The sequence below is a fragment of the Lepisma saccharinum genome, chromosome 1 (genome assembly GCF_977018435.1).
Source record: "Lepisma saccharinum chromosome 1, izLepSacc3.1, whole genome shotgun sequence".
Taxonomy (NCBI): domain Eukaryota; kingdom Metazoa; phylum Arthropoda; class Insecta; order Zygentoma; family Lepismatidae; genus Lepisma; species Lepisma saccharinum.
The window spans coordinates 183727490-183742421 of NC_139229.1; the positions used below are offsets into that span (position 1 = coordinate 183727490).

Here is a 14932-nt window from a genome sequence, read left to right on the forward strand (position 1 = left end):
TACATGATTCCAATCGCAATTGGACTGGTGAATTGGTCAAACTTTCCAATTGTTGGTCCACGGTCCACATCACGACCAAACCAGTCTTGACGTAGGTGTAAGCGTTGGTTCTGATTGGTGTTGGAATTCTCTTCATAGATGTCTTGGTTGTGTTAGTTTTGGAATGGGACGGATCATCTCTACAAACGCTAACCTTTGAATAGCTTTGTATTGGGACTCTGCCCATTCAGAGAAACAGATCAGCATATAAATTTAAATTTAAAAAAAAAATCGTATTCTGTTTCCTTCAAATATTGAAGAAGTGACATGCAATATCACATGTCAATAAGGAATTCATAGATATATTCAGTGCGAAGGAATTAATATTTCCTAGAGATATGCTGTATTCAATTGATCTGCAATTCACTTCAGTCAAACGTTTGAAATTTCCCTATATTTTGACCGATTTCTAGAATAATAATTTCATCGGGCTTGTTTACGCACTTCCAAATCCTAGTCCTTGGGCACATGATTACAAATAGCATTTAATTGGTATCCTCTTTGGTGGGGTGGATGAATTTTACGAACATGCACAGCGTAAGATATAGTCAACTTATAGCACAGTACAACATAGATATATCACAGAGTAAATTAAGATATGACTTAGATATATCACACACTCTGTCGACAGTCACATGGCGGTACATTATATACACTGGCAGGTTGGTCAACACAATCAAATCAACCCTAATGCAGGTTAGGCCATTGATCACATGGTTCAGATGTCCAACTGTTGCTTTTGTGGATGGGTGAGTTGTTTTCTTCAATTAAAATTTGAAACACACAGTGATGCAGTGGTATATTTGTGTATGGGGGCAGAGAAACTAGTTTGCACAAACCCACATGTACAAAAAAAGCATGAAAGTTTTTTCTTCTAGCATGAATATTTTGGTTGCCTACAGTTGGATATTAGCGGTTTGTTCATTCACACAAGTGTTCGGTCAGTAGGTTGGCTTGTCTATACGTGTCTATACGATGAACACCAATACTGATGTGTGTGTGTTTTTTTGTGTGACGGGCACTGGGTACATGATTCCAATCGCAATTGGACTGGTGAATTGGTCAGATTTTCTATTAACACAATTATTGGTCCACATCACTTCTATTAACACAATTATTGGTCCACATCACGACCAAACCAGTCTTGACGTAGGTGTAACAGTTGGTTCAGATTGGTGTTTGGATTGACTTCTTAGTGATGATTCAGTTGATTGAAATTATTGCAAAGTGTTGATTTTGTAGTGGGACCTGAAATCTCTACGAACACTAACTTTTCAATGTCTTACAGTGGGACTCGAGAAACAGATCAGTATTTAAATTTGGATTTAAAAAAAAAAATAGGAATTCTATGGTACTCAAATATCAAAGTGACAAGAAATATGGCACGCCAATATGTAAATCAATAGATATGCTCCATGTGAGGTAGTCAATATCTCGAGAGATGACTTTCACTCAACTGATTTTCAATTCACTTCAAATTTGTGAAATTTTCCTGCCTTATGATCGATTTCTAGATGAACAATTCCATGGGGCATTTTCCTTAGCTATTTCCTAGTTCTGTTTCTTGCACACATGGTTGGAAATAGTGTTTAATAGGTATCTTCTAGGGTGGGGGTGGCTGGACTTGCATGAACATGCACAGTGTAAGATATAGTTAACATATTGCAGGCTACAACTTGGATACATCAGGAATGAAGGATATTTTGTTTTTCACCATGAATCTTTTGGTTGCCTACAGTTGGATATTAGCGGTTTGTTCATTCACACAAGTGTTCGGTCAGTAGGTTGGCTTGTCTATACGTGTCTATATGATGAACACCTTTACTGATGTGCGTGTGTTTTTTTTGTGTGACGGGCACTGGGTACACGATTCCAATCGCAATTGGACTGGTAATTGGTCAAATTTTCAATTGTTGGTCCACATGATGACCAAACCAGTCTTGACGTAGGTGCAACCGTTGATTCTGATTGTGTTGTGGTTTAGTCTTGAACAATGATTTTGTTGATTTTTAAAATTATTGCAATGTGTTGGTTTTGATAGTGGGACTTACAAACACTAAACTTTTGAATGGCTTTTAGTGTAGACTGTCCATTCAAAGAGAAATAGATTAGTATTTAAATTTAGATTAAAATGCATTTTGATTGAGAGCTCTGTTATTCAGCAGGAAGATAAAATTGACTTCAACTTTCTATTACTCGGTTTGATTTTTTTTGTTGTTGTTGTGTACATCACAGCACATATGAAAAGTGTACTATTGGAAAGCCTGATCCCAAGATGGATAACAGACGCAAGAAACTCTGTCCATAAAAGATGAACCTAACTCGAAGAGCTGGTAGAAACAGACCAGGGACTCTTGAGAATAATGACTACCATGCTGATGACATTGGGTCTTAATAGGACTGTAAAATGTGTAATAGAAACATTAGTAATATGGTGAGAGAATAATCCAAAATAGAATTAGATGTTAAATGAACAGAAAACAAAATTAATGGTTGTAACCACGAGAGCAACATTCAATGTATAATCCCATATACAGGGTGACTGGTAATTAGATGTATTCCCTGAAAGGGGTTAAAGTAGAGACAATTTGCAATATATTTGACCATATGATACCCCATCCGAAAATTAGTAGTTTTCGAGATAATCGAATTTCAATTGTTTTTTAAAAAATGACAATTTTCCACATAATAAGATGAATTGAGAAAAAACTGCTCATTGTATGGAACTTATTTCAGCGTTTGCTGATAGCCAACAAATAAGTGGTTAGTTGAAAAAAAAGTTTTTCCCAAATAACAATCACATGTAAGTAACGGGTGGGTCTAAACTTACAAGTGATGATAAAAAATTGCACTCTTAGTTTATTTGGCAACGTATTAATAAAAAAAATGGTATGACACGAAGCGTACAAATTACGTAAATTACTTCCTTGATTCATCAGCTATCCAACAAGGTACAAATGTTGCTGACATTCACATTTGTGTACAAGAAATAACACTTGATTCATCTTCATGTGAATGGAATCAATGAACAATACAATTAAAGAACATTACACGTCTTGCTCAAAGTGGGCACCTCCGTTACGAATGCAGGCACGCAGGTTTTTACGGGTCATTTGGTCTCTTAACTCGTGATGTGATGGTGGCCTTGACGTGTTGACCAGCTGTTAAGATCCTCTCCCTGAGCTCTTCTTGCGAGTTTACCGGTGCCTTGTCATGTGGCTCCAAATGTAGAAGTCGCAAGGCGGCAAATCGGGGGATCGAGCCGGCCAGGGAATCGGTCCGCCTCGGCCAATCCATTTCTTTGGGTAATTTTCATCCAGCCACTGTCGCACGCCCAGGCAGAAGTATGGATGGGCGTAATCAACAATCATTTCATCGAGCCATTTTTCCTGCCCCAAATCTTAAATGGCATCACTTATGAACATTTTTTGCGGAACGGGATGGCAATGTTGTTGGAGGATGTGCCTCTAGCTACAAGACGTGACATGATTTACCAGCATGATGACTGCCCAGCTCGATCCCCCGATCGATTTGACGCCTTGCGACTTTTACATTTGGAGCCACATGACAAGACACCGGCAAACTCGCAAGAAGATCTCAGGGAGAGGATCTTAACAGCTGGTCAACACATCAAGGACACCATCACATCACGAGTTAAGAGACCAAATGTCCGTAAAAACCTGCGTGCCTGCATTCGTAACGGAGGTGCCCACTTTGAGCAAGACGTGTAATGTTCTTTAATTGTATTGTTCATTGATTCCATTCACATGAAGATGAATCAAGTGTTATTTCTTGTACACAAATGTGAATGTCAGCAACATTTGTACCTTGTTGGATAGCTGATGAATCAAGGAAGTAATTTACGTAATTTGTATGCTTCGTGTCATACCATTTTTTTTATTAATACGTTGCCAAGTAAACTAAGAGTGCAATTTTTTATCATCACTTGTAAGTTTAGACCCACCCGTTACTTACATGTGATTGTTATTTGGGAAAAACTTTTTTTTCAACTAACCACTTATTTGTTAGCTATCAGTAAACGCTGAAATAAGTTTAATACAATGAGCAGTTTTTTCTCAATTCATCTTATTATGTGGAAAATTGTCATTTTTTAAAAAAACAATTGAAATTCGATTATCTCGAAAACTACTAATTTTCGGATGGGGTATCATATGGTCAAATATATTGCAAATTGTCTCTACTTTAACCCCTTTCAGGGAATACATCTAATTACCAGTCACCCTGTATATCCATGGAGAACTACAAATTTCACGTAGTAAGAGAATTTACATACTTAGGGTCAATAATCAATTTAAATAATGACTAAACAATGGAGATAAAACAAAGATTAAGGATGGCCATTAAAGGATATTTCACCCTCATATCTACTAAGATCAAGCAACATCCCAAAAACATCATCATCTATAATAAACATAGAACTAATTCAACCAATAGTTACTTGTGGCTCAAAAACCTGGATATTACACAAGAAAAGGAGCAGGATAGGACACTGGGGGCTATAAAGATAGATGAGAACAAGTACAGAATATGGTAAAACAAAAAAGTGTATGAAATATACAGGATCCAGCAGAATGATCTCCCCTTTTTGAAACAGGCAGTCATTGCTGGTATTGCTGCAATAGTATTGTGAATGGCATCCTTCAATTCGTCAATTGTCTGCTTGCTGCCTATATTAGAGACTTCAGCCTTTAGGTATCCCCAAAAAAATCACAAAGGGATAGGTCTGGTGACCAAGGTGACCATGAAATGAGATGAGGTGCCCTGGAAACATTTGTCCCAGACCTTCCATAGAAACTCTTACAATGTGTGCTGTACCACTATCATGTTGGAACCACAGAGGTGTATTTTCATGTCCGTTGATTCTAGGCTCCAAGAAGTTGCACATCATCTCAACATAGCAGGTTACTTCCTCAAACAATGTATGGCCCTATGATTACAAATTTCACAAAAGCACACCAAACATTAACATGCTGACTGTGGAGAGTTCGCTCATGGAGTTGAGGATTTTGTGGGGACAATACTGAAAATTCTGCTTGCTGACACAGCCCGATAGGTGAAAATTAACTTTGTCACTAGTGACCTACAGCTAAGGTTACCATATGTCCAGTTTTTCCCGGACATGTCCTACATTAACCTACATTTTTGCAAGTCACATAATATTAATTAGGAAAATAGGTGTTTCAGTTGAACAAAGAGAAATCATGCAAGTTACATGTGTATGGACTGAGCTCCCAAACTCAATGGTGAAATTTACTTTGATTCAGTCATTGCCCAAGAAGAATAAAAAAGTTTGTCCTGCTAGAGGAAAAATGGAAGAAAATAATGAACAAAGTTATGGGGTCACATTCTGATGATGTTACTGTTCAATGCCTGAGCAGAATTTCTCGCCTTGGGGTTTATGCTGATGGAACAAGGTGTTCCCCAAGGTGTTCAATATTTTGATTGTAAATCAACAAGTAGGTTTGATTTGGTGTTTTAAGTCCACTTTGTGCACAGTAAGGTTAATCGGGACTGGACCTACAGTTTAAAGTGGGATCTGAACCACTATGTACCTCCGCCAGGTAAAACCTGGGACCCTTGATTACAAGGTGACGATACTACCACTGCGCCATCGGGAGACCCTACATGTAGTAAGAGGTGCATTGTTAAGTATGATTACAAGTTTGGAAATTTTGTATTTAAGAATTCATAAAGAAATATTTTTTTTATTAAAACTGAAAAGTGTCAATTTTAAATTACTTTCTAACGTGTTCTATAGAAATATATATTATTTATTGTGAATGTTTTGTGTCCTACATTTTGGAACATTGTCCTACTTTTCCCTTATAGCAATCTGGTAACCCTGCCCACAGCATCAGCTGGAACATTTTCCAACACGGTCACAAACAGCCTGTCAGGTGCGCCAGTCACATTCTGTAAGTTCCTGAACCACCATCAGTTTGTATGGATGGAACTTGAAGTCTCCGTGTAGAATTCTGCTGCAATATTGTGAGGAGTCTGAATGCAGTGACATCAGATTATTTCCGTTCTAAAGCTGAACCAGTATCTCTGAAATTGGATACCCACAACAATATGGTTTTCTTGTCAGGAACTCTTCTTATGTCAACCTATTCCAAAATGCCTACAAAATAGCTGCTGTGTCACAGTCAGTCACCACTTTTAAAATAAGTTTCCAGCACAAGTGCATGATGTTCACTAGTCCACGCCATGATGGCAACTAAAATGGCATGGCATGTGCTGCTTAAGAATATGTAACTCGAGTGCTCACTGCCCACTGCCAATGCGTGGCAGCCAAGTCAAATCATTCTGCCAGGCACTGTATAGGAAGATTTACACATAAACATATAAGGGTCTACCAATTAAGATGGATAGGGCAAGTGCATAGGATGGAGGAGAGCGGAGCGATTAAGAAAATCTTTAGAGGAAATAGAGTAAGGATACACAGATGCATCACATTGTACTGGAAGATGTGAAACAAGCAAAAATAGTGAACTGGAGAAAGCTAGGGATAGGGAAGCATGGGGGCAAAGGCTCAGCTAGGAGCTATACTGCTGTAAAGAAGAGGCAAGCAAGAAAATCTTTAGATCTAATTATTTGAAAACTGAAAATAATACTAATTTACTATTGTACCAATGTCACCATGGGGTATTGTGACATTTACTTCCTTCCTATGTTCCTCTTTTTGTCTGATTGGCGTATGGGGTGACCACCAACCTTCCCCCCCTCTCCTCTCTATCTCTTCCACACACAGCATATCAAAAAGCAAAAAGCTAGGGATTTTTGTTTGATGCAGGAAATTTTTCATCATCATGCTGGCAACACTCATTGTGGATCATTTACCAAAACTTGGATTGGTGGAATGGATTGCAACATGCAGTTCCTGTTATGGAAATTTACAAAAATAGTGATTGTGCAGTTGCTGTTGTTACCTGGTTCAGTTGTTTCTGATTTCTTCCTATGTGGGCACCTGAAAAGCAAGCTGTTTGCAAGGCAGCCACAGACCACTGAGGAGCTCCAAAACATCCATATGGAAATCAGCACTGTTTCTACTTAGATGATGTAATGTGTCATGTATTTGAGTTTGAACACTGTCAAGTTGTTCCATTATATGCCCGATATATTGAAAACATGAAGGTGATTTGTTTGCATGGCAAAGTGTAAGGTTTTGATTGATTGATTTATTTTACTTTGCCTTTTGTGCCACGTTTGGCTAATTTGCGAAGATGGGGATGATGAATGGACACTAACAAATATTCATGCCCAGGCCGGGATTGAAACCCGGGACCCCTGGCATCGTAGCACGATGTGCTAACCACTCTGATACGGGGGCCAATACAAAGTGTAAGGTTTCAATTATTGTACTGTAATGTTCGACCCATAATAACAGGTTTGCATTTTAAAATGCCCATTTTATTGAAACTGTTGAAATTCTGTTCTTAAGGGTTTGACTGTTTTAGGAGAGTGCAAATCTTCAGTGCTGATGCATTCATATCTTTAAATCAATCTCGAAAACTTATGTCAAGTGCATGGAAAATATAAGTAGGATATTTGCACATATGTTCAGTGTTACTGCTTCCATGCAAAAAATGCTGTCATAAATGCTGAAAAGTATGCACATTTTAATTACACTTCCTTCAATTCCCCTTGTCATAAATTATACAATCTTGCCATATTGATTGTCCCCATGTATATTAATGTAAAGAAATCATGAAATTCATAACCATTTTTATTCAGTAACAATAATATAATTAACATTTCAGCAGAAAACCTGCCGCTCGTACACAAGAATCATATTCATCGGCAACATACACCAACAGGACACACACAACATAGAACAATTTATTTTATAGCTGAGAAATGAATGTAGCTACTAAAAAAAAAGAAAGAGGTATAACAAATTTAAGAAACATTCAAAGCCCTTTACCTAATTACACATCAGATATATATACACATGGTGCAATGCATTCTACCTTATAGAAAACTGATTGTGCAATACTAACAATGGCTTCCATGTCTATGATCAATTACTGTGTATGTCGTACCTTAATTAGTTCTCAGACACCTTTCTTCACTGACACTGTTGCCGTAGAACTTCCCCATTGCTATAAGCCACACAGTTATGCTACATGCAGCATTAGAAAAAAGCTGGTGTGAATTGACCTTGGGAGAGGTCCTTACGGTGCCACGAGTGCATTGGTTAAACCACTTTTACCACCTTCACATGCTGTCTACCGACCACCTGCACCATCTGGGTTAGCTGCCCCTGATAGTACTACGAATATCAACACTGGAACAATGTACATCCACTGAAAGAACAAGAAAGACATATTGACAACGGTGCAATTTTCTCTCGCCCTAACATGCTACACCCTACTTATAAAAGGAGTTTCATTTTTGTAAGATCATTTGAAAGGAGTTTGCTGCCTAAACTAATCATTAGGGCTTGGAAGTTAATGACCAAAAGGATCAAAATGTACGACTTTGAAAGAATTTGAGCAATTCGACCCATCTGGATTTAAACTTGGTGATTTAAACTACTGAAGTTAAGGAAGAAAATAACAAATCTGTGCAGATGTACTTTTCATTTGTAGCTGCCTGCAATGCTAATTCTTTGATTTCTGGATCTGTAACCAGGTGTCAAGAAAGATTGGTTAAGTTTTCGCTTTGTCTACTTTATGCACAGCAAGGCTAATCGGGACTGGACCTACAGTTTAAAGTGGGATCCGAACCACTATGTGCCTCCACCGGGTATCGAAACCCCTTGATTACAAGGCAACGACCCTACCCCTGCACCATTGGGAAGCCCTATGTCAAGAAAGAATACACCTGTCTGTTCTCTTCCTCTCTCTGCACTTCAGTGAAGTAAAATATTGGCTTTGCATTGTGGAATTTAGTTCTAATATAATGTAGCTAAAATGCATAAAATGGCTGAGGGAGCAACAATAAATAAATAAATGCAATGAACATCTTCAAAAATATCTCTTCCCTCAATAAATGATTTTTCATAAACTTCCAAGCCCTATTAATTACCAAAACATGACAAGTGACAGGATACATCCTAAAATGTGGAGCAGACACTGACAATTACAGCAGTTTAGAACGAGCCCTATAGTGGTTGCTTGGAGAGATTTTTAAGATAGTCACTACTACAGGCTGCTCCCTCAAAAAACATAACATTGCAATATATTGCAAGATTTTATGCCACAAGAATCTAACACCTAAACCAGGGGTTTCCAAACCTTTTAGTTTCATGGCACCCTTAGTATTTCAAGATTTTTATGTGGGCCTATCTAATACTTGCAACGCTCAGATAGTGTGGTTAGGTTGCTTGCCTTAAGTTTAAAAATAAACACATATTTCAAATTCAGAAACATTTTGTGTAAAAAGCACTAATTAAGCACATATTTGGAACAATTATAACATTTCGTGGTGCCCCTGTAGACCAGCAACAGCACTCCAGGGTGCTGCAGCACACACACTTTGGGAACCACACAACTAAACAATGCTTAAAGATACCAACACTTGGAATTGCAGAGACCCTTGCTCTCTCAAACTTTTGTTCTGTGTCGTGTTGTGAACAAGTGGCCATCATCTGAAGAATACATCTTTCTTTATTTCAAAATGAGTGGCTAATTCACTCACTTGTATTGTTGCTTGAATTTCCAGAACCTACCTATCTTACAGTGGAATGTACTCTCAGACCTCTTATGGTCCCACAATGAAAGAACGAGACACTTGTAAAGGTCCTTGCCTTTAAAATGACCTCACAAGAAATGCCAGTACAGAGGTTTATTCCTATGATTAGACTACAAGTACTTTTGTAGAATTGAAAACCACTGGTTGTGTTTTCATGGACTGCTTAAGCAAGATGGGGAGTTCACAGCAGAAAATGTTTTCTTCTTATGAAAGTGCCCCAAAGAAGTGTGTAACTCTCTCTATGTCTTGTCATACTCATGCAACACACTATCCTAAAACAGATTTCCAAATTCAGTCCCGTGGAGAGCTACCAATCTTGTAGCCTACTTGTTGATAATCTTGAAAAATTGATTTTGTCTCTCATGGCGAGATAAGACTAGCTGATCTTGCTCAATTTGCATAAGATGCAACACTGCCAAAGTTTGCTTCAAAATCTCTGCCAGCACCTGCACTGTACAGCCAATCATCCATAAACTACTGAAAACTAATCAGCAAGCTACTGGTAGCTCACGATCGACAGTTTGGTGATCCTTGTCTTAAAGGATCTGATCAATTCTTTCACCCAGATAAACTAAGAAAGATCTGATGTATTCGCTCGGACCTTAGCACACATATGAATTATGAACACTTGCTGTTGTGGATCCTATGCTCATCACATTCTACATTTTGCCTCAGCCCAACACATTGAAAAAATCGTGAAGCTTTTCACGATGGTCATACAGGATGAAAACACAAATTAAGAGTGGGTACTGTTGCTTCAAAGATGATCTAATTTTGGTTGAGAATAATCATTAGTAGACCGTTAATAATGATGAATTCATACACACAACAATGAAAATTGGCATTTTAGTGATGAAAATTAGCAAGTTACAATTTAAGAGATAAAAATGGAAGTGGATATTTCTTGGGCACCCTATGAATGCAACTTTGACAAAAGATTTGGGTTGTTGCAAGTGACATTACAACAGACTTTGAGACGTGGCTTAATGCAACATCTGGCCATTCTCCAAGATAAACATATAATGAAATGATACAAGATTAAAGTCTGAGACCAAGACAATCACAACAAAAGACCCCGTTACTGAGCCCAAAAACATTTTGGAAGCAAGGCTTCAAAAGAAACTGCATGGAATCAGCATCTGACTTTGAAGATCCAAGCTGTAGGTTGGATACTTTATTATCAGGTGCTAATTCAATACGTATTTAACATGAAGTAACTGTTTTCAAGCACACAGCATGATGAAAGAATCTAACAGCCAGACATGCTCCACCATTAAATATTAAATTCAGCATGATTGGAACAAAAATACCTGCCACTCCATGATCAACACCTGAAAAATTTTAATTTGCTATTATTTGTACACAAACACATGCATGCATTTACTTATATACAAACACCAACACCTGATGCAGTACATGTATATTACAGTGCATGAAAAACAATAAAGCACATAAAAGGAATCAAAAAGCAAGCATATACAGGGTTTTCGTAAATGATTGTCGGGGTTACAAACAAGCACTGTATTTTACGTAATAAAGATAGATACATGCAATTTTTTGTAAAATGTTAGAAAACTCACGAAGTTTTTATGACAAAGTCACAAATGTTTCATGTGCTCGCCTCGCAATACCCTGCAGATATCTAAGTGATAGTCCATTTCCTGCCACACTCGGGTTAGCATATCACGTGTAACACTGTTGATGGAATTCGTTATGCGTGTTTTCAGTTCCTCAATGGTAGTGGGTAATGGAGGATAGTAAACAATATCTTTTACGTATCCCCAGAGAAAAAAATCGCAAGGAGAAAGGTCAGGGGGACGAGGTGGCCATGATAAAAGGCTTTCATCCTCATCACTCCCATGCCCAATCCAACGTTGTGGTAATTTTCTGTTGAGCAATGATCGCACTTCACAGTGGAAGTGAGGTGGGGCTCCATCCAATTGCATGATGAAGGTGTTAGAATAGTCTTCCACTTGAGGAAATAGCCACTCATTCAACATATCCAGGAATGTCAATGCCGTAACCATTTTCTCCATGAAAAAGAATGGACCGTACACCTTTTCTCGTGACACAGCACAAAAAACATTCACTTTAGGCGAGTCCTGAACCAACTCAACAAACTGATGAGGATTTTCCGTTCCTCATATGCGCACATTGTGTGTGTTTACTTTTCCACTTAGGTGGAATGTTGCCTCGTCAGTGAAAACGAAATTCTCGATGAAATTGTCATCGTCAGCCATGAGATTTTGCATATCGCTGGTGAACGTTTCCCATACACGATGGTCGTTACGTGTTAGCTTTTAATGCAGACTTAGGCAGTAAGGTTTCATGTTTAGCCGTTTTCGTAGAACACTCCATAACGTTGTCTTCAGAATGTTTAGTTCCTTGGATCCAGCAGGAATCGATTTCTTTGGGCTCCGTAGATAGGTTTCACGAACTTGCTCCACATCATGCTCCGACACTGATGGCCGACCTCTGCTTTTGCCTTCGCAAATGCAACCTTTTTCTTTGAACTGTTGTGATATCTTTCCAATATTGCGCATGAAAATGTTGTTGCACAAAACTGTAACGGACCTCGTTGCATGATATTCAAGGACACAGAACGCCTTCTCACTAGTAATATCTGCCATTTTGGAAAACTGCCGCCTAGCGGCAGAATCGGGAAACAAAGGTCTATGAAAGAAATAAGGAACAAAACGTGTTGAGCTTCTCAAAAATAACATGCATTTGTATTCACCGTGTCATTCACCCAGATAGATTACAACAATGAAGGAAACCCCGACAATCATTTAAGAAAACCCGGTATTGTGTGCATCACTACTTATGACACAGCTAGCAAAATATTTAGTCATTGCACATGAATTCAAAAGTCAGCAACATACACAGACATCTGCCAAGACATTTAATAATTCCACACTTGTCACATTAAGCATTTACCTATCCAACTGGTTTGTTAAGGAACCAATATTAAAAAATTGGTCAAAATTGTGATTTGACAGCTTCACTTTTTCAGGGTGAATCAATCAACAATCAACTTTTAACTTCACCATAATTCATTCATTCCAAGCATACGACAACTCTTCTTTTAATTTAAATTCACAAAACAAACATGGTTGAAAAGTCTTCTTCCATTGTTTCTTTTCGACACCACATAAGGCAAATAAATTGTTTGTTTTTTTCACAAGTTGCATGAAATTATTATAGGGAGAATAAATATGGTTTTTCGAATGTTACATGGGAGTAAGAAGAAAGAAGTAACTAAGTTCTCTACAGAAATCCCTAAAATAAACACAAACCTTCCACATGAAATTTTCCAAAGCTATGATGAAAATAATTACTTGCATTTAAACACAAACTTGCAACACATTCTTCAACCGGAAAAACTTATTTAAAATCTGTCTTCTAAATTAGGTTGCAACAAGTGGGGTTCTGTTATGTTCAGATGTGGAAAGCACCTACATACAATGTTTTCTTTCAATGTAGATTGTTTAAGCAGGACATAAAAACATGCTGGTGAATTAATATAATGTACTATTTAATAGTCAGATTGTGTCTATATCACTGTCACTATTACGTATACTACACATTCTTATCTAAAATTTTACTTAATTGTAATATGTGAAATTGGTAAGAGAACTTTAGCTTCTAAACCATTTGTTTTAAATTCAAGTTATGTAAGATGCTCAAGTGAACAGTGACTTGGAAATATCATCATCACAATGAATAACACAGAAAGCAATGATTCATACCTGATGAACTGCCTTTGCTCAGTCTACAAAAGACGCACCAATAAATGAAACAATGCTACAAAAATGTTGCATCAACATACAGTAACCCAACCTTTACGTAACTTGAATTTTACGTTAAGTCGAATTTGTAAAATGCTCAAATGTAACTTTGTAACAAACTGCAATATTTATCATTATTATATGTATGTATATTATTTTCATATATTATTTTATAAATGAAACATCACGGAGCAGTATTTACTCGGATATAAACTATTAATAGGGTTACCAGACGTCCTGTTTTTCCCGGACATGTCCTACATTTTAGCCTAATGTCCGGCGTCTGGGAGGAATTTGAAAAATACCAAAAATGTACTACATTTTGAGTATCACATAATTAGGAAAATACGTGTTTCACTTAAACACAGAGAAATCATGCAAGTTACAAGTCCATGGACTGCACTTCCAAACTAGTGAAATTTATTATGATTCAGTCATTATCCAAAAAGAAAATAAAGGTTTGTCCTTCTAGAAGAAAAACGGAAGCAATTAATGAACAAAGATTTAGGGTCACATTTTGATGATGTCAATGTTCAATGCGTGAGCGGAATTTCTTGCCTTGGGATTTATACTGATATAACAAGGTGTTTCCCATTGTTACTCAATATTTTGATTTTATTCAGGGTGTCTACCCGTCAAGAAAAGTACAGAAATCAACAAATCAGTCAAGAAATCAATAAAAAAAGTCAAGAAATGATAGAATTTGTGCTATCACAATGACTGAGTATTTGATTTTACTTCACTTTGCTGCCCCTTTGGCTAATTGAGAAGATGAGGATGAATGGTGCTAAGATAAGATGGATGAAGAAACAATCACATACATATAGGGACGACAATACGAGCCCCACATAAGATTATACTGCCAAATGCAGTTCAGGTTGCAATAATAGATAAAGCAGGTCTAATTCTCTTCTTAAATAAAGCTTCAGTTTTCATCTTAACTGTTTTTTTTGGTCGCGGTTTTTCCCTAAATAGATATGTACTTTCTTAATTGCTAATTTCCAATGTTACCTAAGTAGGGGTCGAATAAATAAAGGTTAAGAAAAACGAAAAAAAAAAATGTCAAGAAAAAGTCAAGAATTTTGGTAGATACCCTGCTATTGCCACACGGAAGACCCGGGTTCGATCCCAGGGTGGGTGATGTATGTTTGGAATTCTTCCGGCCTTGTCCCTACATAAAAAAAGCTGCTCCGGGGCTCACCTAGCCTTAAATTAATGGGTACCTGGGTGCAACCCTAAGGGGTTAAGATGGCCAAAGCATGGTGCTGATCATATCACCTCCAATATGATCAAGAATGTATGGGGCCCTACCCTCATATTCCCTAAATGTGCCTTCATGGCATGATGCTATATGCACGGGAACTTTAGCTTTAACTTTACCATGTTAT

General features: G+C 37.6%; 1 protein-coding gene across 1 annotated transcript in view; it reads right to left on the reverse strand.

Annotated features, from left to right (window-relative positions):
* Nucleotides 1-7768: 7768 nt before the first annotated feature.
* The window catches only part of EMC10 (ER membrane protein complex subunit 10), a 37110-nt gene continuing 29946 nt past the window's right edge, over nucleotides 7769-14932 (reverse strand). Inside the window, exon 6 of the mRNA XM_083144069.1 lies at nucleotides 7769-8366. Within this exon, the coding sequence (XP_083000195.1) occupies nucleotides 8289-8366 (78 nt within the window). The 3' untranslated portion in view covers nucleotides 7769-8288. The remainder of the gene's footprint in view (nucleotides 8367-14932) is intronic.